Raw genomic sequence first — 23276 nt, 5'->3', positions numbered from 1 at the left:
ACTACTTCAAAAGTGAAACCAAAAAACGGAAGGGACATCACCCAGAACCACAGGAACGCTGGCTGAGTGGAAGTCCTACAACTAGGAGGAAAGAGAAACGCATACGGACACTCAGAGGAGGCGCAGTGCTGAAGTCAAATTCTGAGGTGCGGAGTGCGCGGAGCGGGCTGGCGGCGGAGGGCGCGGTTGGCGTTTTCAATCGGGAGGGAGTCGCAGACTCTGAGCTCCAGATACGGGCGAGTCTTTAGGGACCCAGACTCAAACGGGAGAAGCGGGACTGTCTGGCTTCAGTCAGAGCGAGTGCAGCTTTCTCTCTGAGCTTTGCAGCGGGTGCTGGGACTCAGAGAGGCAGAGCCCCTGGGGACAGGACTGAGAGCCGCCATAACTGCTCTCTCCGGCCCACCCTGTTGATCCTGTGCGACCCGCCCCGCCCAAGCCCTGCACAGAGGCTTTTGCCGGATAGCCTCAGGCAAACGCCAGATTAGCACCTCCCTAGAGGACAGAAGTTCTCTCACTGCTGACACAGCTGATTCTCATAGCCACTTGGCCTGGAGGTCAAACCCTCCCTGGAATTAGCTACAACAATCAAGATTTAACTATAAGACTGCGAACAAAGACCACTAGGAGGTGCACCAAGAAAGCATAACAAAATTCGGAGACAAAGAAACAGGACAAAATTGTCAATGGAAGATATAGAGTTCAGAACCACACTTTTAAGGTCTCTCAAGAACTGTTTAGAAGCCGCCGATAAACTTAATGAGATCTACAAGAAAACTAATAAGACCCTCGATCTTATATTGGGGAACCAACTAGAAATTAAGCATACACGGACTGAAATAACGAATATTATACAGACTCCCGACAGCAGACCAGAGGAGCGCAAGAATCAAGTCAATGATTTGAAATGCGAGGAAGCAAAAAACACCCAACTGGAAAAGCAAAATGAAAAAAGAATCCAAAAATGCGAGCATAGTGTAAGGAGCCTCTGGGACAGCTTCAAGCGTACCAACATCAGAATTATAGGGGTGCCAGAAGATGAGAGAGAGCAAGATATTGAAAACCTATTTGAAGAAATCATGACAGAAAACTTCCCCCACCTGGTGAAAGAAATGGACTTACAGGTCCAAGAAGCGCGGAGAACCCCAAACAAAAGGAATCCAAAGAGGACCACACCAAGACACATCATAATTAAAATGCCAAGAGCAAAAGACAGAGAGAGAATCTTAAAAACAGCAAGAGAAAGAAACTCAGTTACCTACAAGGGAATACCCATACGACTGTCAGCTGATTTCTCAACAGAAACTTTGCAGGCCAGAAGGGAGTGGCAAGAAATATTCAAAGTGATGAATACCAAGAACCTACAACCAAGATTACTTTATCCAGCAAAGCTATCATTCAGAATTGAAGGTCAGATAAAGAGCTTCACAGATAAGGAAAAGCTAAAGGAGTTCATCACCACCAAACCAGGATTATATGAAATGCTGAAAGGTATCCTTTAAGAAGAGGAAGAGGAAGAAAAAGGTAAAGATACAAATTATGAACAACAAATATGCATCTATCAACAAGTGAATCTAAGAATCAAGTGAATAAATAATCTGGTGATCATAATAGAATCAGGGACATAGAAAGGGAATAGACTGACTATTCTTGGGGGGGAAAGGGGTGTGGGAGATGCGGGAAGAGACTGGACAAAAATCGTGCACCTATGGATGAGGACAGTGGGTGGGGAGTGAGGGCGGAGGGTGGGGCGGGAACTGGGAGGAGGGGAGTTATGGGGGGAAAAAAAAGAGGAACAAATGTAATAATCTGAACAATAAAGATTTAATTAAAAAAAAAAAAAAAAAAAGAAGTGGAAGCAACCCAGATGTCCTTCAACAGAGAAGTGGATGAACAAAATTAGGTCCGTACATACCATGGAATGTTATTCAGCCATGAAAAGGAAGAAAATTCTGTCATAAACCTTGAGGAAATTGTGCTAAGTGAAATAAGTCATTCAAAAAAAGACAAACACTATGTAACTCTACTTATATGAAGTACAGCATGGGGAAATATAGTCAATAATACTGTAATAACTATGTATGGCGCCCACTGGGTACTGGAAATACCAAGAGGAACACTTTGTAAAGTATATGGTTGATTACCACTATGCTGTACACCTGAAACTAATACAAAATAATATTGAATATAAACTGCAATTTAATTTTTTAAATAAAAATATTTTTAAAAGAAATTTAATGTTGCCCTGACTGGTTTGCCTCAGTGGATAGAGTATCAGCCTGCGGACTGAAGGGTCCCGGGTTCGATTCCAGTCAAGGGCATGTACCTTGGTTGCAGGCACATCCCCAGTGGGGGGGTGTGCAAGAGGCACCTGGTCGATGTTTCTCTCTCATCTATGTTTCTAACTCTCTATCCCTCTCCCTTCCTCTCTGTAAAAAATCAATAAAATATATTTTTTAAAAAAGAAATTTAATGTTATGTGTTTTATACCACAATTTAAAACTTTTTTAATTTTTAAAATTGCCAACTCTAAGTTTTTCAAGTACAGTGAGAACATCTTTGTTACTTTTAGGTTTCAAGCATCTAGCACAGCGCCACGAACATGGTGAGAACTCAAGGCAAGCTTGTTGAACATGTAACATGGGGATGACTTAACACATTGGCATGTAGTTGGACGAGTGAATAGAAGAGCTCCTGAAGGGATCATCTTGAAATTGTTTTGGTGAATGTGGTAGATGCTCTAGGTAACTCATGTCACATGCCCTGGACCCACCTCTGGTTCCAGCCACAGCTATGGTGGACAGTGCCATATGCCCAGACAACATCCCACCTCACACGTCAAACTAAGACAGCAACAAAAATAGGTCTTCCATAGATGAGTAGGTTGCGCACCAATGTCAAGTTAAAGGGAGAAGGACAACCCCCTGGGTCTCTCTGAGCCGTTCTGCTTATAGCTGGCCCTGCCTGAACTACAGCCAATGTCAGAACAAAGAAGACAAAATGTGTTCTCATGTCAGTATTAAAAACCAAACCAAACAAAGCCATCTATGGAGCCAAATGATTCATACCTGAATAATTTCTGCACTGAACAATGCTGGAAACCCTCACATAACAACCAGATTGTTTTCTGGCAAAGGTACAGAGGCCAAACAGGGCCATGCCCTTCCAGCTTCAGGGTGGACACTGGATCCGGGGGAGAACACAGAGCAACAGGGAATTGGAACTAGGGTGACAATTAGTCATAATTCAGCCCTTTAATAGGGCAAAGATGCCAAATTTAGCAAATAAAAAGACAGGATGCCCAGTTAAATTTGAATTTCAGATAAACAGTGGCTGACTTTTTTTTAAAGTATAAATATGTCACAGATACTTGCATGGGACACATTGTTTATGTGAACTTCAAATTTAACTGAGCATCCTATTGAGTTTATCCAGCAATCCTGACAAAGAAGATGAGCTCTAGATTTTTGTGATCAGTCTTCTGAAACCAAATTCTGTCTTCTAATCACTCCACAACAAATTATGATCTACACCAAGATCTGGCAACATTAACCAACTTAAACTAGGAAAGAGTAGAAAACCTACCAGCCTTTCCTTTGCCAACATCTATTATTCCTAAGTTCATTTTATAGATACTTAGTGAGCACCCATTATATGGCATGCACCATTCTAGGTGCCTAGAATACAATCCTAAAAGACCTTCACAACAAAAGAAAGAGTCAGGAGATTAACCAACCAAACAAAGAAAACATAAGATTTTAAAACAGATTCCATTTGACCCCTTCTTGGTCATCTGCTGAAATACAAGACATTGTGTTAGTCTCCAGTGAAAGGTGACTTGATCTTGCAGGACCTGTGGCTGGTCATCAAACTATTCCCAAGGACAGCTGCAGTGTCACCAACCTCATCTTAAAATAAGAGGTAATGAAACTGTATTTCAAGTGGTTCTCTTCCAATTAAGCTTCCTCAGACTTTAGGATCATCTTGAAGTCCACATTTTATAGGAAGCTTACATAGGAATGATATGACTAAAAAGCAAGCCCTAGGTTGAGTTCCACCTAGTCCTATTATTTGCCCTCCTAGGCATGTAAAGGAACACATAGTTAACTGCTGAAGAGCACAGAAACCATTACTTCCAGGGCACTTGAAGAAATGGGAGTCTAACAACCTAAAATATAGTTTACTCATTGTATGTTTTTGAGGTACAATTCACATCACATAAAATTAGAAAGTGTACAATTAAGTGCCATTTAGTTCATTCATGATGTCGTGCAATCACCACCTCTATCCAGTTCTAGAACATATTCATCACCCTCAAAGAACACTCTGTAACCATTAAGCAGTCATTCATTCCCCATTGCTTTCTCCCCAGGCCCAGGCCATCACCAATCTGCTGTCCATCTCTATGGATTCATCCACTGTGGACTTTTCATTGCTTTGTATGGATGACTAATATTCCATTGTATGGATATACTACAATTTGTTTATCCATTCATCTACTGATGGACATTTGGACTGCTTGTCCCTTCTGGCTATTGTAAATAGTGTTACTATGACCATTCATATTTGAGTACCTGTTTTTAATTCTTTTGCGTATATACTAAGAAAAATTGCTAGGTCATATGCTAAATCTATGTTTAACTTTTTGAAGAACCATCAAACTGTTTTCCATTGTGGCTACACCATTTCACATTACCACCAGTAATGTACAAGAGTCCCAGTTTCTCCACATTTTTGTTAAAACTTAATTTCCCTTTGTTTCTTTTTTTTACTACTTTAGCCATCCTAGTGAGTGTGAAGTGGTATTTCATTGTGCTTTTGATTTGCATTTTCCTAATGACTAATGGTCTTGAATATCTTTTCATATGCTTGTTAGCCATTTGTATATCTATTTTGGAGAAATGTCTATTCACTTCCTTTGCCCATATTTTAATTGGGTTGTTTATATTTTTTGTGTTTGAGTTGCAAAGATTTTTTATATATCCTGGACACTAGACTTTTATCAGATATACAATTTGCAAATTTTTCTACATTCTATAGGTTGTCTTTTTAGAATATTTTTAAATTAAAAGCCAAGTTGATACTCTTTGTCTTCTGTGTTCTTGAGTGTAGAGCATCCCTCAATGATTAACCAGACAATGATGAAACAAGAAGACAGTTGAAAGTTTCCTCATTCCTGAAACTAAAGTGTCCTTTTAGTGTCAAATTAGGGTAACATCATATGGGTCGGCCAGTTTTGATAGAGATGAGAAGTTGAGATTTCTTAGGAATTCAGCTGGGAGGCTTGGAAACAAAGTCAGTGTACCAAGAAAAGTCTCGGGAAACAAAGGGGTAGGAACTAACACCAAATAACTCCTGAAAACAAGAATTCAGACTGTGGAAAAGCCAGGATGAACACAAACATTAAGCTAGGCTTTGGGAGATAAGAGCATCTTCACCACAGGTGGTGGGGGAAAGAATGGGAAGAGCAGAAGAACAATTCCCACAGGTTCAGGAAGCTGTGGTGGAAACTGTGGAAAGTAGAGAAGCTCTCTGACATAAAAATACACCGAATAATCATGTTTGTCTTTTCCAAGAGAGGATGGGATACCTAGTTTAATAAGCTTGAGACTGTGTTAGAAAGATTGCACTAGCCCCATTGGGATAGCTTTTTGGAACTTTTCCAACTCAAGTTTCTATGTTGATGAGCAGAAGTTGCATATGGAACAAAATTACTTCCCATCAACTGTCTGAGTAATTCTATGTTGGTCAGTATCCAATAGTAAAAACCTGTTGGTAGAAAAGAGGAGTGATACACATTTTAAGAAGGATCAAAAGTCAGAGTGTTCTGATGACTCCTGAAACTAAAGAAATAACCTTCTTTAATTTAAAAGCTGCTTCTGTAGGTCAAGATCCTGACATAGTTTATGTCCCTAAATTCTGCTGGGAAGTCCAAGTTAAGGTTTCCAACATTTACTGAGCATTAGAATACCTGGGGGCTTTTAAAAATAGAGCTACCTGAAATCTTTAGAGTTAGAAAGTAGATTAATGGTTGCCTGGGGCTGGGTGGGAACAGGGAGTGACTGAAAATAGATGACAAGGATCTTTGTGGGTGATAGAAATGTTCTAAAGTTGGATTGGTTGTTCTAAAGTGGTGATGGTTGCACAACTCAACAAGTGAACTAAAAATCAATAAATTGGACACCTAAAATGAGTACATTTTAAGCTATGTAAAACTGAACCTTAATAAAACTGCTTTTAAAAAGCAAAAAATATGAAGAACATATTTATATTCTTTATTCTGGTTAATGGTAGAAAAAAATATTCAGCATTACTTTAGCTTTACAAGTAAATTAACATGTTAAAATCACTCATATAGTTTTTTTAAAGCAATTTAAAATATATATATAGTTAAAAATATTTTAAAAATATTTTTATTGATTTCAGAGAGGAAGAGAGAGATAGAAACATCAATGATGAGAGAGAATCACTGATCGGCTGCCTCCTGCACGCCCCCTACTGGGGATTGAGCCTTTGACTAGAACTGAACCTGGGTCCCGCAGGTTGATGTTCTATCCACTGAGCCAAACTAGCTAGGGCCTCATATAACTACTGTATATAAATTCTTAGTTTCTCATATAAATTCATAGACTATCGCACCCAAAAATACAGCTACCTAGGCCTCACCCTAACAAATTCTAATTCAAGTGTTTAACGTAGGAACCAGTCATCTGCATTCCTTTCTTTTTATAATTTCTCCAGGTGACTATAAAAGTATAGCCTAGTTTGAGAATCACTGAGGTAAAGCCAAAGGAAATAAAACAGGCAAGGTACCTTATTTCTTTATTTACATCATTTTATTTGAATCATATCTCTTAGGGACTTCATCACAAATGAAAATTTTCTGTCAAAAAATATTTGTAATCATGGGGGCCATGGAACAATAGGAAGTTTGATATTTTAACATAGAGAGTGAAATAACCAGCCTTGAACCAGTCACACAGATGGAATACCTATACTGGAGTATGCCTTCGGATGATAACACAGCCCACGTATGTTCCAGGAATGTCTGAATTTCAAATACTCTTTCCATCGAGCCCATAAATCATCAAAATATTTTAGGAGAGAGGAACAGGCAGGGAGTAAGGGGATAGGAGGGGGAATCTTGCTTTTCACTGTACTAGCTTGTCATCTTTTAGATTCTGAACCATGAGTTACACTTTTTAATAATCCAGAAAATATAATACTTTGCATCCAAATTACACCTCACAGAATTAGCTTATAGATTGAGAAGGAGCCCATTCATTGACGATAGAGTAGCCATGGGCCCAATCCTGATACACCAGGAAAGTAAACTGAGGCAAAGATAGGTGATATTGCTTTTAGCCTTTTATTGCATTTTTACATAATTAGGGAGAGACTGGGAATTTGAACTCACACCCTCAGTATTTTACAAAAACTCCCCAAGAGGGTAGTTATAAAGGTTGAATGAGATAATGATATATGCAAAGTGCTGAGTCTAGCTTCTAGCACATAGCAATCCTTACCTAGAATTGCTTCCCTAAAGATGAAAATGGGTCCAGTTGTCTGAGATTTGCTTAGAGAAATTCCAGAAGACTGACTTCTGAACACAACCAGCTCCATCTGAGGAATGTACTGGCTTGGATCCACATTCATGCAATGACAGCTCATGTTGGTGCAAGGCGAAACCTAGTTTGATCTCTACCCTGGATTTCTTTTGGAAACACGCAAGTGTCCAGACAAAATCACAACATCTGTGCCTCTCCTGCGGAGGCTGCCATTTTGCAGAAATAATAACAGCTGAGCTCTGAAAGATGGGAATGAGGAGCAAAAAGGCAACCCATCCTCTGCACCTGGCCCGGGTAAATGCCTGTGAAACCTCCATGCTCCGGGGGGAAAGTATTTGCTCTGCTACAAAGTGCCAGGAAAACAATTTTCTTAAAAATAAACAGGTCCCAAGAGATCAATGGTCTGGAAAAATTCCTCTGAGATTCTCTCAGGCCCTGAGTGTAAACAGTAAGCAACTTTTCAGGCCAACAATTGTGATTCATACCCTCCAAACATAACGCACACACCACACTTGCATACATCTCTGATGAGTCACAGTGATTCTGAAAAGTAGACAAAACACACATACTTCTCATCACTGTAGCAGGATCCTAAGAATCCCCTACTGGGGGCCTGGACACAGAGCTATTGAGTCCTGGGCACTCACCCCAGACACACAGCACAGTTGCTCTGCCCTCTCGGAGCCTACAAACTCTCAAAGAATTGAAACATAGCTCCTTCACACAGTTGTACGTTAAAAAAATCCCGGTAAATTATGATTAGGATGCAATGAAATTTAAGAACATTCTTTGTTACTAGGAGATAGATGGATAGATAGATAGATTTGCTTTTATTCTCTAATTTGCAGGTACTTACTTAGCTGTCTACTCTCTAAAAGGTATTTTAAGGAGATAAAATCTAATCAGACAAAGGCCTGCCTTCAAAATCACACTTATGAGCTAATAAAATGGTAAGATTTGCAAAGAAAATAAGTAAATATAAAATAACTAGAGGCCCAGTGCACAAAAATTTGTGCACTCAGGGGGGAGGGGGGTCCCTCAGCCCGGCCTGTGCCTTCTTGCAGTCTGGGACCCCTCGGGAGCTAACGACCTGCTGGCTTAGGCCTGCTCCCAGGTGGCAGAGGGCAGGCCCAATCCCTAGGTGCAGCCCCTGGTCGGGCTCAGAGCAGGGCCGATTGGGGAGTTGGGGCACCGCCCCTGTCATGCACAGAGCAGGGCGGATCGGGAGATTGTGATGCCACCCTCAGTCACGCTCAGGGTAGGGCTGATTGGGGGGTTGGGGCACCGTCCCCTGTCACACTCAAGGCAGGGTCGATGGGGAGGTTGCGGCGCCACCCCCTGTCATGCAAAGAGCAGGGCCAATCAGGGGGTTGGGGCACTGCCCCCTGTCACTCACAGAGCAGGGCCCATCAGGGGGGTTGGGGCTCTGTACCCTGTCACGCACAGAGCAGGGTCGATCAGGGGGTTGGGGAGCTCCCCCTGTCACTCACAGAGTAGGGCTGATAGGGGAGTTGGGGCACCGCCCCCTGTCACACACAGATCTGGGCGGATCAGGGGTTTGGGGTGCTGCACCCTGTCACACTCAGGGCAGGGCCAATGGGGAGGTTATGGCTCTACCCCGTCACACACAGAGCAGGGCCCGAGGGGGGTGGAGGGGTTGGGGTGCTGCACCCTGTCACACACAGAGCCGCAGGGCCATCAGGGGGTTTGGGCACTGCCCCCTGTCACACTGATCCCGGTGCCAGGAGGCCTCTCGGCTCCGCTGAAACCAGTGCTGGGAGGCATATTACCCTTTTACTATATAGGATAGAGGCCTGGTGCATGGGTGAGGCTGGCTGGTTTGCCCTGAAGGGTGTCCTGGATCAGGGTGGGGGTCCCCACTGGGGTGCCTGGCCAGCCTGGATGAGGGGATGATGGCTGTTTGCAGCTGGTCACACACCCTTCAGGGTGGGGGTCCCCACTGGGGTGCCTGGCCAGTCTGGGTGAGGGGCTGAGGGCTGTTTTCAAGCTGGCGGGTGACTGAAGCTCCCAACCGCTCCTTTTTTTCTTTTTTTTTTTATTCTGGGCCAGCTTTAGCTTTGAGGCTTGGCTCTAGCTCTTAGGCCTCCACTGCTGAAAGCAGGTTTCTGGTCTTTGTTTACCTTCTGAATTTGAAACAATGTTGTGATCCTGCTGGCTGAAGCCCTGTGGACTAAAGCAGGTTTCTGGGGTTTTCTTTAGCTTCTATATTTGTAACATAGTTGCTTAGAGTTGCAGCTCAGAGGCCAGCAGCAGCAGGCGGGGAACGTTGGAGTCCTCCATCACTGAAGCAAGCAAGCCTCATGTTCGCTTCCAGCTGCCTGGCTGCCGGCCGCCATCTTGGCTGGCAGTTAATTTGCATATTGCCCTGATTAGCCAATGGGAAGGGTAGCAGTTGTACACTAATTACCATGTTTCTCTTTTATTAGATAGGGTGGTAATGACAATTATTAAGCTCTTACTCTGGGCCAGGCACTTCACACACACTAACAATTCCAATGACCCTATGAGAGAGTTATCACCCCTGATCTACAGATGTGCAAGCTGAATCTTACAGGGCCCAGGTAATTTTTTTCAAGGTTATAGTTAATAACAACTAGAATCCATTAACCATACACATGGCCGCCTATATGACATAAGAATAGTGTATTGTATCTGATGCCATTTCTGAATGTCAGACACCTTGACAATATTTTAAAATTTCATTTAGATCTGAATTGAGAGAGTCTAACTCAATGTTTGGAGTCAACATATAACAAAAGACCTGAGTCCCCTACAGACCAGGACACATTCCAGTGTTTGAGAGTAAACTACTTCTCATGTGGAGAAGTAGTTTCCAGATTATTTTGCATTATGTTAAATTTAGTCCACTTATCAAGTCATTTGCCCAGCCTCCTTCCAATTTCATCCCTAAATATTCTTACACAGGAAGACTTCTTGAGCCACTTTCCTTGCAATCAAAGGGATTGAATTAAGATTCTGCATATTCACTTATCACTTAGAATTTCTCTGATCTCAATGCCACAATGATCTTGTCATTCTGACTCTGGTGCAATTTTTTAAAAAGATTTTTTATTGAGCCCTAGCAGGTTTAGCTCGGTGGACAGAGCATTGTCCTGCCGACTGAAGGGTCCCAGGTCCGATTCCGGTGAAGGCCATGTACTTTGGTTGTGGGCTCAATCCCCAGTAGGGGGAGGGCAGGAGGCAGATGATCAATGATTCTTTCTCATCATTGACATTTCTTTTCTTTCTTTCTTTCTTTCTTTTTTTCTTTTCTTTTTTGTTAATACTCATCTGAGGATATTTTTTGCATTAATTTTTAAGGAGAGTAGAAGAGAGAGGGAAAGACAGAGAGAAACATCGATGTGAAAGAAACACATCGATTGGTTGCCTCCTGCACATGCCCTGACCAGGGCCCAGGCTGGGGAGGAGACTGCAACCAAGGCACCCTTGAACGGAATCAAACCCTGGACCCTTTGGTCCGCAGGCCAAAGCTCTATCCACTGTGCTAAACCAACTAGTGCCTCATCATTTATGTTTCTATCTCTCTCTCCCTCTCTTTTCCTTTCTGAAATCAATAAAAATATTTTTAAAAAAATATTTTGTATTAAATTTGAGAGAGAGAGAGAGAGAGAAGAGAGAGAAACATTGATATGAGAGCAAAACATTAATCAGCTGCACACCCCTTATTGGAGATTGAGCCCAAAACCAGGGCATGTGCACGGACTGGGAATCAAACCAGCAACCTTTTCAGTGCATGGGACAACACCCAACCAACTGAGCCACTCTGTCCAGGGCTCTGGTGCAATTTTTGGACCCATCTGTCCAAGCCTTACTAGTATCCTATCTAACAATAGACAAACATGGTAATTGACCATACCTTCGCTACGCCTCCCATTGGCTAATCAGCATGATATGCAAATTAAACCACCAACAAAGATGGCGGTTAATTTGCATACGTAGGCTCCAAGCGATGGAGTGAAGCTTGACCGCTTGGGGCTGGCAGAGCAGCGAGGCCTGACGTCTCCGGGGCCTGCGGAGCAGCGAGGCCTCACGGACCCAGGGCCAGCGGAGCAGCGAAGCCGGATGTTTCTGGGGCTGGCTCCGGCCAGAACTCGGCCAAAGCGAAGGCCTGGGCCCCGGGTGCCGGAGGCAAACCGGTGCCAGCAGCCAGGGGAAAGGAAGGCCTATGGCACAAATCTCTTTGTGCAACAGGCCTCTAGTTATAGAATAAAACACAAGTGATTATTTAATATAAATTATTAGTTTTAAAACAAATTTCTAGAAAATGACCCTATAATCCCTCACCCCTAGTATAAAATGATTTTTTATATAACTTCTTAGTCTTTTGTCTTATTTGTATTTAACAAAGTTATCATATTTAACATTATAGTGTATCTACAATTGTGTCTTTTCTTCCCTGTAACATGCTGAATCATGTTTACAACCATATTTTACTTATTATGCCTGTATGGTTGAACATTCAGGATGATAGAATGTTTTTGCTACTACAAATTATCAAACAGGTTCATACATAAGACAATACCAATATTTTAGGTGTTTCACCTAGGTTAAGTTCCCAGAAGTGAGATTACTGTGTCAAATAATTTAAACATTTTTAAATCTCTTAATAAACGCTGGCTTAAAAAATAAATTGTGCAGGACACTGTCTTTGTTTTGTTGCACTTGTTTAGATTCTCCAAAACACTCAAAGCTTTTGTTGAAGGGATGCCATCTGGTTTACAGATTTCTCTAAAGCCAACGCCCAGCTCTGCGTTACTCCAGAAGATCTGCGCATGTCCAGCAAGCACCACTCACCTTCCGCCCTTCCGCTGCCCTTCTGCCTACTGTTGTGTAGAGGCAGCACCTCCAGGGACGTGATGCCTGAACTCTCCAGAATATTCACTTCCACTGTCAGCCTCCCCACCAGTTGCTGGGGTCGCACACTGATGACGTTCTCATACTTCCCAAGCCGTCTCTGCAAGAGCTCTTCATAACTCAGGAGGAAGACAGCTTTGTCCTTGCTGGGAATGACTACGGAGGCTCTGAACGTTTCAGTCCCCTTCTCCCTGTATGCAAGAGAAAAGGGATAGAGGGTCGGAGAAAGCCAGATTCCCTCAAGTCACCTTGGGGCACAGGCCAAACTGTAGCAGTCCTTACAAATCAAAAGTCAAAATTATCACAGGGGGTGAGGAAGGAGTAAAGGTTTGTACTAGAAGTTTGCAAAGGTCCAAAGGATACTAAAGAGTAGAGAATTCATACACTACTGAACTCTCCTCCCTCTTCCTGAGCCTTTTCCCAAGGGGTTAAAGGGGAAAGGGGATGCTAATTTAGCCTGGCCAGCATGCTCAGTGGTTGAGCGTTGTCCTGTGAACCAGGAGGTCATGGTTTGATTCCCAGTCAGGGTATATGCCTGGGGTTTTGGGTTTGATCCCCAATAGCAGGCATGCAAGAGGCAGACCATCAATGATTCTCATTGATGTTTCTATCTCTTCCTTCCTCTCCCTTCCTCTCTCGGAAATCAATTTTAAAAATATATATTTTAAAAAGTTATCTGTGTACGTGTCTTCAAAAAAATAGCTAACTTATAAGGTTTTCACATTTTGGTAAGGTGTGATGAATATGCTTAAGGGAAGGGTAAAAAGTAAAGTATTGCAAAGCATATAAAAATACAAATCATTTTAAATGCTTTCATTACATGGAGTGAGTTCTCTGATTCAAGATGGCAGACTGACCGTAACAGGAAGAGTAAGGATCAAACCAAAGAAATAAGGGTGGTAGGGTCAACCATCAGTGGGTATTTCAAATCATTTCTGGAAGACCTGGGGATTCCGTAGACCAAGAACTCTACAGCTCAGACACTGCAGGAAGGGACTGCAGCAAAGTAGAGAAACACACCATCTGCAGAATCTCAGAGACTCCGGCTTCTGGTTCAACAGGACACCACAAGGTGAGAGTGAGAAGGGGGCCAAGTACAGGGAGGAGAACTCCAAGTTTACATATAAATGAATGAATGACTAAGATGGTGGGCTTCCTACACTCCTCTTTCCCAGAGCTGAGAAGAGACAAAAATGGAAAACTTCTGTTGAAAGCTAATCAGAATGAGAAAAAAAAAAAAAAAAAAAGACTGATACTTATTGTAAAATACCAGAATATCAGATAGAGAAACAAATAAAAGGAATGGTATTCGACCACATTAAATGCATTATCAGTAATACTGGATGTTGTGAGGCACTGGAGCAATGTCTTCAAAGTTCATTGGTAAATTATTCTGAATCTTAAATTCCATAAACAGTCAACACTTTAATCAAGGTCTCAGAAAGTATGCCTTTCACACACTCATTTCGAGTAAGTAACTAAAGAATACACTTCAGCAAAGTGGAGGTGAAAATCAATATATTATGGAATACAAGAAGTAATGAAACCAACCCAGGTAAATATAAAAAGGTGTCCCAAGGTCAATGTTATGTGACAAGGAAAATATTATGTGACAGTCTTCCATGGTCTGGAGACACCTATTCTGTCATGTTTAACAGCTCAGAAATCAAGATGTATCTCCCAATTAGTGATGCCTTCCAGTTGCTGTTGACAATGACATGGGTTCACTGTTTGTAGAAGCTTGGTCACAACTGTTCACTTACCATTTCAAATGAGTTATGTGTCTTGCTAGATGTTAATTGTGACAAAATTAAATGTTATCTCATCAGAAAATCAATTAGAAACTCCAGGAAAAAAACAGAAATGTGTAGGTCGTGATCCAACTAAACTGTGGCATGATTCTGAACAATTTGTGAGTTATAAGAAAAGGTAATCCTGCTCTGACTGGTTTGGCTCAGTGGATAGAGCATCGGCCTTCGGACTGAAGGGTCCCAGGTTCGATTCCGGTCAAGGGCATGTACCTCGGTTGTAGGCGCATCCCCAGTAGGGGGTGTGCAGGAGGCAGCTGATTGATGCTTCTCTCTCATCAATGTTTCTAGCTCTCTATCCCTCTCCCTTCCTCTCTATAAAAAATCAATAAAATATTTAAAAAAAAAAAAGAAAAGGTAATCCTGATAAAGACCACTTGGTGTGGTGAACACACAATGCTGTGTACAGATGGTGTGGTATAGAATTGTGCACCTGAAACCTGTACAATTCTGTGAACCCGTATCACCCCAATAAATTCAATAAAAGTGTTGCTTTTTAAGTTAAGTTTTAATAAACTGCTATGGCAAGGGAGGTTACATACCAGCAGCATCATGGAATATTTTTCGAAACAAAGGAAGACACAGGGTTATTATAGGATTGGGGGAAGGGTGGAATGTGGGTAAATGAAGCAGTGTTTGGAAGCTCAAAGAAAAGCAGGGCTGTGTGTAAGACATTTAATATCTGCCTGAACTGAGAAGCAAACTCAAGGTTCTTTGTCCTGAGGAGCTACAAAATTAAGATAAATATGGACTTATCTGAAACTGTGGACCTTGGTTGCTTCTCATTATCAAAGTGAACCCATGACTCACATGTTCCATTCTCACTAGCAGGATTTCCAACAGCAAAGTTTCTGACAGTCTATGAATTTAGAGAACAAGCTTTCTCAAAGCTACATCCTTTTATTAATGAACAAAATGCAAGCTTACATGTTCACAATGTTTTATCTAGATACTAAGATCACTTTTCTCCAAACAGGCTGGTAGAGAGGGAAACAGAATCTTAGTATACTAGATGGCTCGACAGTTAATGTTATTTATGTATTATTAAAAGTAAATGCTATTTCTGGGTTTTCAATGTTAAGATTCAGTTTATAGATAAAAAAAAATACAAATATTGTGACAGATTAGAATTTAAATGTTAGTAACTCTGACAACGAAAAAGTAAATTATTAGATAAGAAAAGATGGGTGCTGGGAATGAAAACAGAGAGGTAACATAAAATGCCAGAGTGGGAATATTATCAGAGATTGTAGGGCTAGTCTAAGATGGTATAACTGCTAAAATGGATGTAAGAAAAAGGAATAATAATGTAAAAATTTGGAACACAGAAGGAGAATGGAAGCATTGTCATTAAGATCCTATGATTTCACAGTATAGATTCAACAAATAATATCTGATATTTATCAAGAAATTTTTAAAAACCAAGACCATCATAATATTTAGAGTTATGGAGATAAAAAAAAAAAAAAAACACCTGCAGAAACAGTAGAAATGGATGTTTCCAGGAAGGGGGAGTGCTAAACCATTCTTTTTTTTTTTTTACTATAAATCCTTATTTATTATGCTGTTAACCAGGTGTATTATTATTATTATTATTATTATTATTATAAATTAGAAAATAAATTCTTGAAGGAAGAAAGAGATCAAGATGGCTAAGCAAAAAGGTAGAAAATTTGAAATTTACTAAAGTGAATTTGTAATTCGTTAATTAAACGGCACTTACCCATTATCTTCTGTGGTTTTATTCCTGTCCTCTTTTACCTTATCACCATTTTTCTTTTCTCTCTCTGTAATTTCCCCCTGATACACTGTGTCTCCAACTAGCCTGAAAATAAGAGACAGCTGTGTTAGTAGTTTGCAGTTCCAACAAATGCATGGATCTCATAACCATGACAACAGTAGAAAATATTTTTATTTGCCTCTTGGATATGCAAAAACTGCATTCCAAACCAGGGCACTACCCTTGAATCATTCGTTTCATCCTAGGGCAATTGTCAACAGGTACAAATGTTAAGACACAACTCGAGGTGCCTCTATGATTCTTCAGGAAGAAATAAGATCTGCTCAGACAAACTTCCATGATAATCCATCAACGTGAATCTATAAATCTGAAATTTAGGCCCAGGCCTAAAATTCAAACCCAACACCTCCCCTCTTCTGCATATCTTTACCATCCACTGGGAAAAGAAAAACTATATCTAACATAGCCAAGGTTTCATGCTACCTTGTCATTCAGATCTCAACTTAAACATTGCCTCTTCTGAGCCATCTCCCTGACTTCCCTACCTAAACAAGCCCCTCTCAATTTTGTTTGCCTTCTTTATAGCATTTGCTACTGTCTGAAATGACCTCATGTATTGATTTGTTTACTTATTATTATTATAAAATTTCTAGTGCAGAGCAGCACTACCTCTTTCATAGATGTGGACAATCACTTTGAAGAGGGCCTGGCCCAGAGTGCGTACTCATTTGTTGGAGGGAAGGAGAGAAAGAAAGAGGAAAAGAAGAGGTCATGGAAAGGAGGAAGAAAGGAAGAGAGAGAGGGAGAAAGGGAGAAGGAAGAGAAGGAAGGGGGAGAGAAAGAAGAAGGGAATCAACCTTCTGGCCCATGTATCATCCGCTGAGAAATAAATGCTCACAGCTCAAAGGCTGTGGGCCACACATCAGCTCAGGCTCACCCTGTCCACCCCACACAGAAATCTTCATTCCGGGCTCTCTGACTCTGTCACCTACATAGTGAAGTTGGTGATGAAAGCTGCAGCTGGAATCTGCATCAGAAACTCAATTTCTTGGTCCTCAGAAGCTCTGTTCAGCATTCTGCAGGAAACCGCAGTGAAGGCATAGCGAGAAATAATGGTAGACTTCACCGAGAATTCTGTCATCAAAGGTTTGGTTTTCTGTTGGAATTAAAACACACAGTATTTTCAATGATGTGTGAAACCATGATTCAGCCATTTGGGAAAGAAGTGGTTCTTTTTTTCCATAAGAGAAATTATCTTCAATTTGGGAGAGTTTGGCACGTAATTCTTTACTTCTGTCTTTGCCTTTTCTGACTTTTCCACTTTTTACTCCCTCCACTTGTAAGACAGCCATGGTTAAATAACCAGTTTATGACATAGGAACAAATCTTCTGGCCTAACTTTAACAAATGTACACAGTTAATATTTCCAATTTAACTGACACTATGCAATACTTAAGTTCTTTAAAGAGTTATTGGAATTTTAGAATTAAGTGTATGAAGTATATAATATGTTTCTGTTATAAATATTTAGGTCACATTTATAGAATCACCAAACTGATCAAAAATCAAAGCATGCCTAAAGAAGTTCTCATTTTTCAAATTAATTTCAATACCCACTTAGAGACACTATAACCCTGGCTTTCCCATTTGGAGTATAATCACATTATTGTAAAATGGGAGTCAATACTGAGCTCCAGAAAGTACTGGGGGATTTAGAACCCCAAAAAGGGAAAGTTTATGCTAATTAAATTTATCCTAAAAGGCTCTGATAAGGGCTGTCCCTACTCCTTTAAGAAAACGTTTGTCGATCCCTAGTCTATACTATTTGAACAGATAAGGCCCTGATATCCATCATTATACATTGGTGTGTTTTAGGAAGAGATCTCAAATTATATAGTTCGTAGACTTTTTTATTTGACTTGCACAATCTTTAAAAGTCTTGGTGACAACATTTAAAAATTAGGAAAGGTCACATAGAAATCCATAATGCCCATTTTTCTTGAAACTCAAAGTGGGACCACTCTAGGTATGCATCCTGCATGATCAGAAGCTGCTGGCTCTACTGCTGGCTGCTTCTTTGGATCAGACTCATACATATCCCATACTCCCAGCTACTCAGGCCCTTCCAATCCCAATTGTCTCATTGACACTGAGGCTGACACCAAGTAGCCATTTTCACTGTGTTTTTACTGGATTTTTCCTTATTCCCAGCCCATTTCCCCCATTGATGTTCTCTGTTCTACTTGATAAAAAGTGCCCACAATTGCACACTGTATTTAAAGCAGCACTTTTCACAACAGCTAAAATGTGGAAACAACCCAAGTGTCCACTGATGGATGAATAGACAAACAAGATGTAGCATATGCAGACAATGAGATGCTATTCAGACTTTAGAAGGAAAAAAAAATCTGACACATGTTACAACACAAATGAACCATGAGAACATTAGGCTAAGTGAAATAAATCAGACATAAAAGGACAACTGCTTTATGGGTTTTTGCAAGATGAAAAGAGTTATGAAGATTGAAGGTGGTGATGGTTGCATGACAGTGTGAATGTACTTAATACCACTGAACTGTACACTTTAAAGGGTTAAGGTACATTTTGTGTTATGAGTATTTTACTATAATTTTTTAAAAAGAAAGAAAAAATCATCTTTTTAAAAGGACACAGATTCTTTGTTTTTTGTGCTATTGAGAGCTGGAGTTTTATTCACTTCTCTGTGAATCCTGGCCTTAGTGACTTGCCTCACCTAGAGAACCCACTGGAAGTGATGCCCTGGGACTAAGAGGCCAGGCCACAGGAAACTTCACCAACTCCATCCAGGTCTCTCAGAACACGCTCTGTGGAGGCTCTGAGTTACCACATTAGACTGAGACTGTCATGCCGTCAGGCCGTGTGCAGGCTCTGCAGTCGCTGTGGCAGTGGAGCCCAGCTACAGCCATTCCTGCCCAGAGCCCAGCACATGAGCCAAGCTGTAATGAAGCCTCCAGATCAGCCCATCTGCCAGCTGAGTAGCACTGGGTGCGCTCCATCCACATCATGTGGCCAGAAGACTCGCTCAGCGGAGCCCTGCCCAAACCCTGCCCCACAAATGGTGCAATAATGGTTCTGGCTTTAAAGCCACTGAGTTTGGGGAAGATTTCTATACAGCATAAAACTGGAATTCCTGCCTCGTCTCTTTAGACATTTTAGGGTTTGCAACACTACTGTAGGGTGGCTTGAGCTTGAGTGAGTGTTAGTCATTTTGCCACTTATTCTTAACTTTATGCTATTTTTGATCTCTACGTGTTTTATTTGTTTGGTTTTGTAGACTAGACTTCTGCATATTAGAAATACCCTTGAAATCCTACTGGAAGAAGTTACAGTATAAATTATAAAGACAAATATAAAGAATAAAATTCTCAAGTTCAATCCTCTTACTTTACCAATGTGACCAAAGGCCTCACAGGTAGGAGGTGATAAACCTAGCTCAGGAACCTTGAGTCTCTGACTACCAATCCTGCCTCTTCTTCCATCAAGCGTTCATGGAGGAGACTGACTGTTCTAAGCTTTCCACAGAGATCACTGTTAGATGGCCAGTAAAATACAGACCTCCAGAAGCACGCCAAGTATAACTCAGTCTTCGTTGCCAATTCAAAACCTACCTGTGAACCTCAGTAATTATCCATTAAATTTTCCACATTCAAGACATAGACATTAAGTTGAACTTGTTCTGCACTGTGGTCATACACTGACATTTTCCAAAAATTTTTGTCAACCTATCACTTAACTCTTTTACATAAAAGTATAGTACTATTGGGGGAAATCCTTTTAAGTTCATAGCTTAGATAAAAGTATATATTCTAGCTGCATAGCATTCCAACTAATTTAGCCTTCAGTAGATAGTCTTTGCCCATACTATTTTTAAAATAATTCAAAAACATCTTCATAACCAAATGGACACAGACACCATGGGGGTGAGGGCATGTGCTGGGGGTGGAGTGGCCAGAGAGAGGTCAATGGGGGAAAAGGGAGACATATGTAATACTATATGTAATACTTTAAACAATAAAGAGTTTTTAAAAATCATCTTCGCTTGGTACATCTGTGACTATTTTGATGTCATGTTGATTTGTTATTATTTATAAGATAATTATCAATTATAATTTCATTGAACTTTAAATGTGAAAATTAGAAATACCTGACAAAAGACTAAGTTTACCTATACTATGGCATCTTCTTTTGCCTTAAATTAAGATTATGAATACAGCAGAATTTCCACAATCTTACATCAAAAATAGGAGTCATATTTATGGATCCAAAAGACAGGCTGAGGGAAGTCTTAAGAAACTATTTTAGTTTTACTGCTTCTGCCCAGTTACTGTTTTCCCATAGGAGCCACTGCTGTTACTTTTGAGTCATAGCCCTTGCCTTTCTGCTATAGCACTCCCAGTCTACAATCTATTGAAATTAGATTGATCCCCACTTTCCTCAAGCTACCCATCCCTTATTCTTATCCCCACTAGATTGTAAAAATGTAGAAAACAGGGACCAAGACGTACTCCTTTTTTTTTTCACTCACAGCTCTCAGTATAGAGTAAAAATAAAAAACATTTATGGAATTTAATTGGATTTTCTGAATCTTGAACAATTAAAGAAAAATACATACCCCAAGAAAAGGAAATGCTAATAAACTAATATTTATTAAACACTACAATAGACTAAATTCTATGAATGATGGGGAAGAAATGTTACAGATGGTTCCTTCTCTCAAGGCACTACAATCACATTGGGAAGAAAGTGCAACATAGAAAGGTATAGGGATATGTATTTTTTTAATTTATTGGCTATAAGTTTTTACAGTTTTCAGAAGAAAGGGAAATCAGTGAGGTATGTAGAAGTAAGAAAGAGTTTTAAAACAGACATAGAATTTATATGTGGTGAACGAAAGCAAAAAGAACATTCTAGAAACACAAAATTCATGGAAGTAGAAATGAATCACATTACACTTTGTTTCTGGAACAAAGAACAGAACAGTTTAATTAGAAAGAAGAGTACATTATGAGAAGAGTATTGGACAGGTAGATCAAATCATAAGGAATGGACAACCCCAAAGGCTAAGTACAAAACTTGGAATGGCTGAGGTTCATGAAAGTGTGTCATAAAAAGAAAGCTATAAAACTATTGCTTCAATTTTTCCCAGTACACAGTTCTTAAAAATCCAACATGCTTTCCATTTTTATATTTAACTCATTTTGCTTGGAGATGTCAACTGGAAAATAGGGGGTAAAAATCAAGTCTTCCTGTGACATAATAATTTCTTCATTATTTTTCTACTAAAGCTAAACAGATGGAAAAGCAGTTTGAGGCAGGGAGTGTCTTAATTAGCTTCTCAAGGGAGCAAACATTTCTGTGTGACTCATGTGAGTCACTTAAAATCAAGCCACCCAGAGGATGTCCTGAATTACCCAAGATGCCATCTGAAAATGTAACTGAGGAGTGTTTGTGAAGGTATTTGCCAGAAGTCAGGCCTCTTCCCAGAAGATTAACCTCTTGTTATTTTATTCTGGTCTCACAGTTCTTTAGTGATCATTAGGAGAATTAATTTTGGAGGTGGTAGAGAACCTTAGAAATCATCACTGTATCAAGGAGAAATCTGAGGCTTGGCAGGTGCCTAAGAAAAACAACAGAACCCATGTTATTACATGAAGCAGAAGACCTCCAGATGAGGCACCTCCCTAACAAGGTACCTGCATGTATCACCTTGGAGAAATAGTTTACCCTCCTGTAGACAGAAGGTAACATCAGCCCTGGATTGCCTATCTGTGGTAATAATTCTACACAGCAATATTTCATGTTCAGAAGAGGAGAAAGACAAAATGCAATTATCATCTTTATGTTGGAGGAAAACCTACTCTATACAACTCATAAAAGGATAAAACATGGTGGCTAAAGTTGGGAGTAGGGAACCAGACACATGTATAATGAACCCTCTTGTGAGGTAATGACACCCAGCACCATACTACCTGCTGTATTAATTAACTATACTTTCTGTTTTTCTATATTCTTGATACTCTGGCATTTGGGGCCTTGATCCCAGGGCTAGCCAATTCCTAGAGATAACAAACAACTCCCCTGTGAGCACACCTTTGATATACAACCAATCAGTCCAGAGTCCATGCTCCCAAACACCTCATTTATCAAACTCTCACACACTCAGCCAATATCCGTCTGCCCTAAAACACCCCAGATAACTAAGGATCACCTCAATAGCCCAGAGCCTGCCAAAATTATTCAAACTATCCAATCTTAAGCTTACTCCCCAATTCCTTCCTGCAAAAAAACAATAAAGGCTTTCCCTAAATGGTTTTGGCTCAGTGGATAGAGTGTCGACCTGTGGACTGAAGGGCCCCAGGCTCAATTCCGGTCAAGGGCATGTACCTTGGTTGCAGGCACATCCCCAGTGGAGGGTGTGCAGGAGGCAGCTGATCAATGTTTCTCTCTCATTGATGTTTCTAACTCTCTATCCCTCTCCCTTTCTCTCTGTAAAAAAATCAATAAAATATATTTTTTAAAAAAAACAAATCAATAAAGGCTCAGAGCCATGCTCTCCCTCTGCCCCTTCTGCCTCCTGACTGATCCTGGTTTCCCCGTGTGGCCCTGCATGGTGTTCTATGCTCCTGTTCCTACAAATCTGTGAATATAAACTTCCTTCATGATGATCATTTCTGGGTCTACCTTTCTCACCACAACTGCTTAAAACAAATTCAGTCTACAAATTTTAGAATACCCACTATGATGGAGAGGCTAGACATGGCCCTTCTCATTGGTAGGTTAAATGATGACAATGAATTGTTTTAGGGAAACCAGGCCAGTATCTGTTAAGCACCATGGAGACTTAGGCACAAAGACACCCCTGCTTTTTAAACTATAAACTTTTTTTGTGTTTGTGAGGTCAAAGAGCTTCACAAAAAGGGTATCTAATTAATTCAGGATAAATCATGCAAATCCCTGTGGTCCATGAGCTGGCAGTGATAATGAGTACCAGGTGTTGCCACCCACATGTTATTCATTCATTAGAGTAGAGGACATTCAGATTAGTGTGGTATGGCTGAGTACAAAATATAAGGAGAGTCATAGGATACACAGGCTACATACAGAGTCAAGCAGGAGCCAGATCACACAGGGCTTCACCTGTTCTTAGAGTTAATCCTACAAGTGATGAGGAATCATTGAAGACATTTGTAAAAGAAAGTCTGCTGGAAAGATCACTCTGGTACCAAT

General features: G+C 40.6%; 1 protein-coding gene across 2 annotated transcripts in view; it reads right to left on the bottom strand.

The window, feature by feature from the left end:
• The window catches only part of ITIH5 (inter-alpha-trypsin inhibitor heavy chain 5), an 89479-nt gene that overhangs the window by 52775 nt on the left and 13428 nt on the right, over positions 1-23276 (bottom strand). For both annotated transcript variants that reach the window (XM_036341632.1, XM_036341640.1), the window contains exons 3-5: positions 17003-17166; positions 15993-16094; positions 12402-12652 (exon numbers count right to left, since the gene is read on the bottom strand). In XM_036341632.1, the coding sequence (XP_036197525.1) occupies positions 12402-12652; positions 15993-16094; positions 17003-17166 (517 nt within the window). The remainder of the gene's footprint in view (positions 1-12401; positions 12653-15992; positions 16095-17002; positions 17167-23276) is intronic.

The sequence above is a fragment of the Myotis myotis genome, unplaced genomic scaffold, assembly GCF_014108235.1.
Source record: "Myotis myotis isolate mMyoMyo1 unplaced genomic scaffold, mMyoMyo1.p scaffold_m19_p_1, whole genome shotgun sequence".
NCBI classification, from domain to species: Eukaryota; Metazoa; Chordata; class Mammalia; order Chiroptera; family Vespertilionidae; genus Myotis; species Myotis myotis.
The sequence above is the reverse complement of the archived record's forward strand: the minus strand, read 5'-3'. Positions and strand labels throughout refer to the sequence as shown.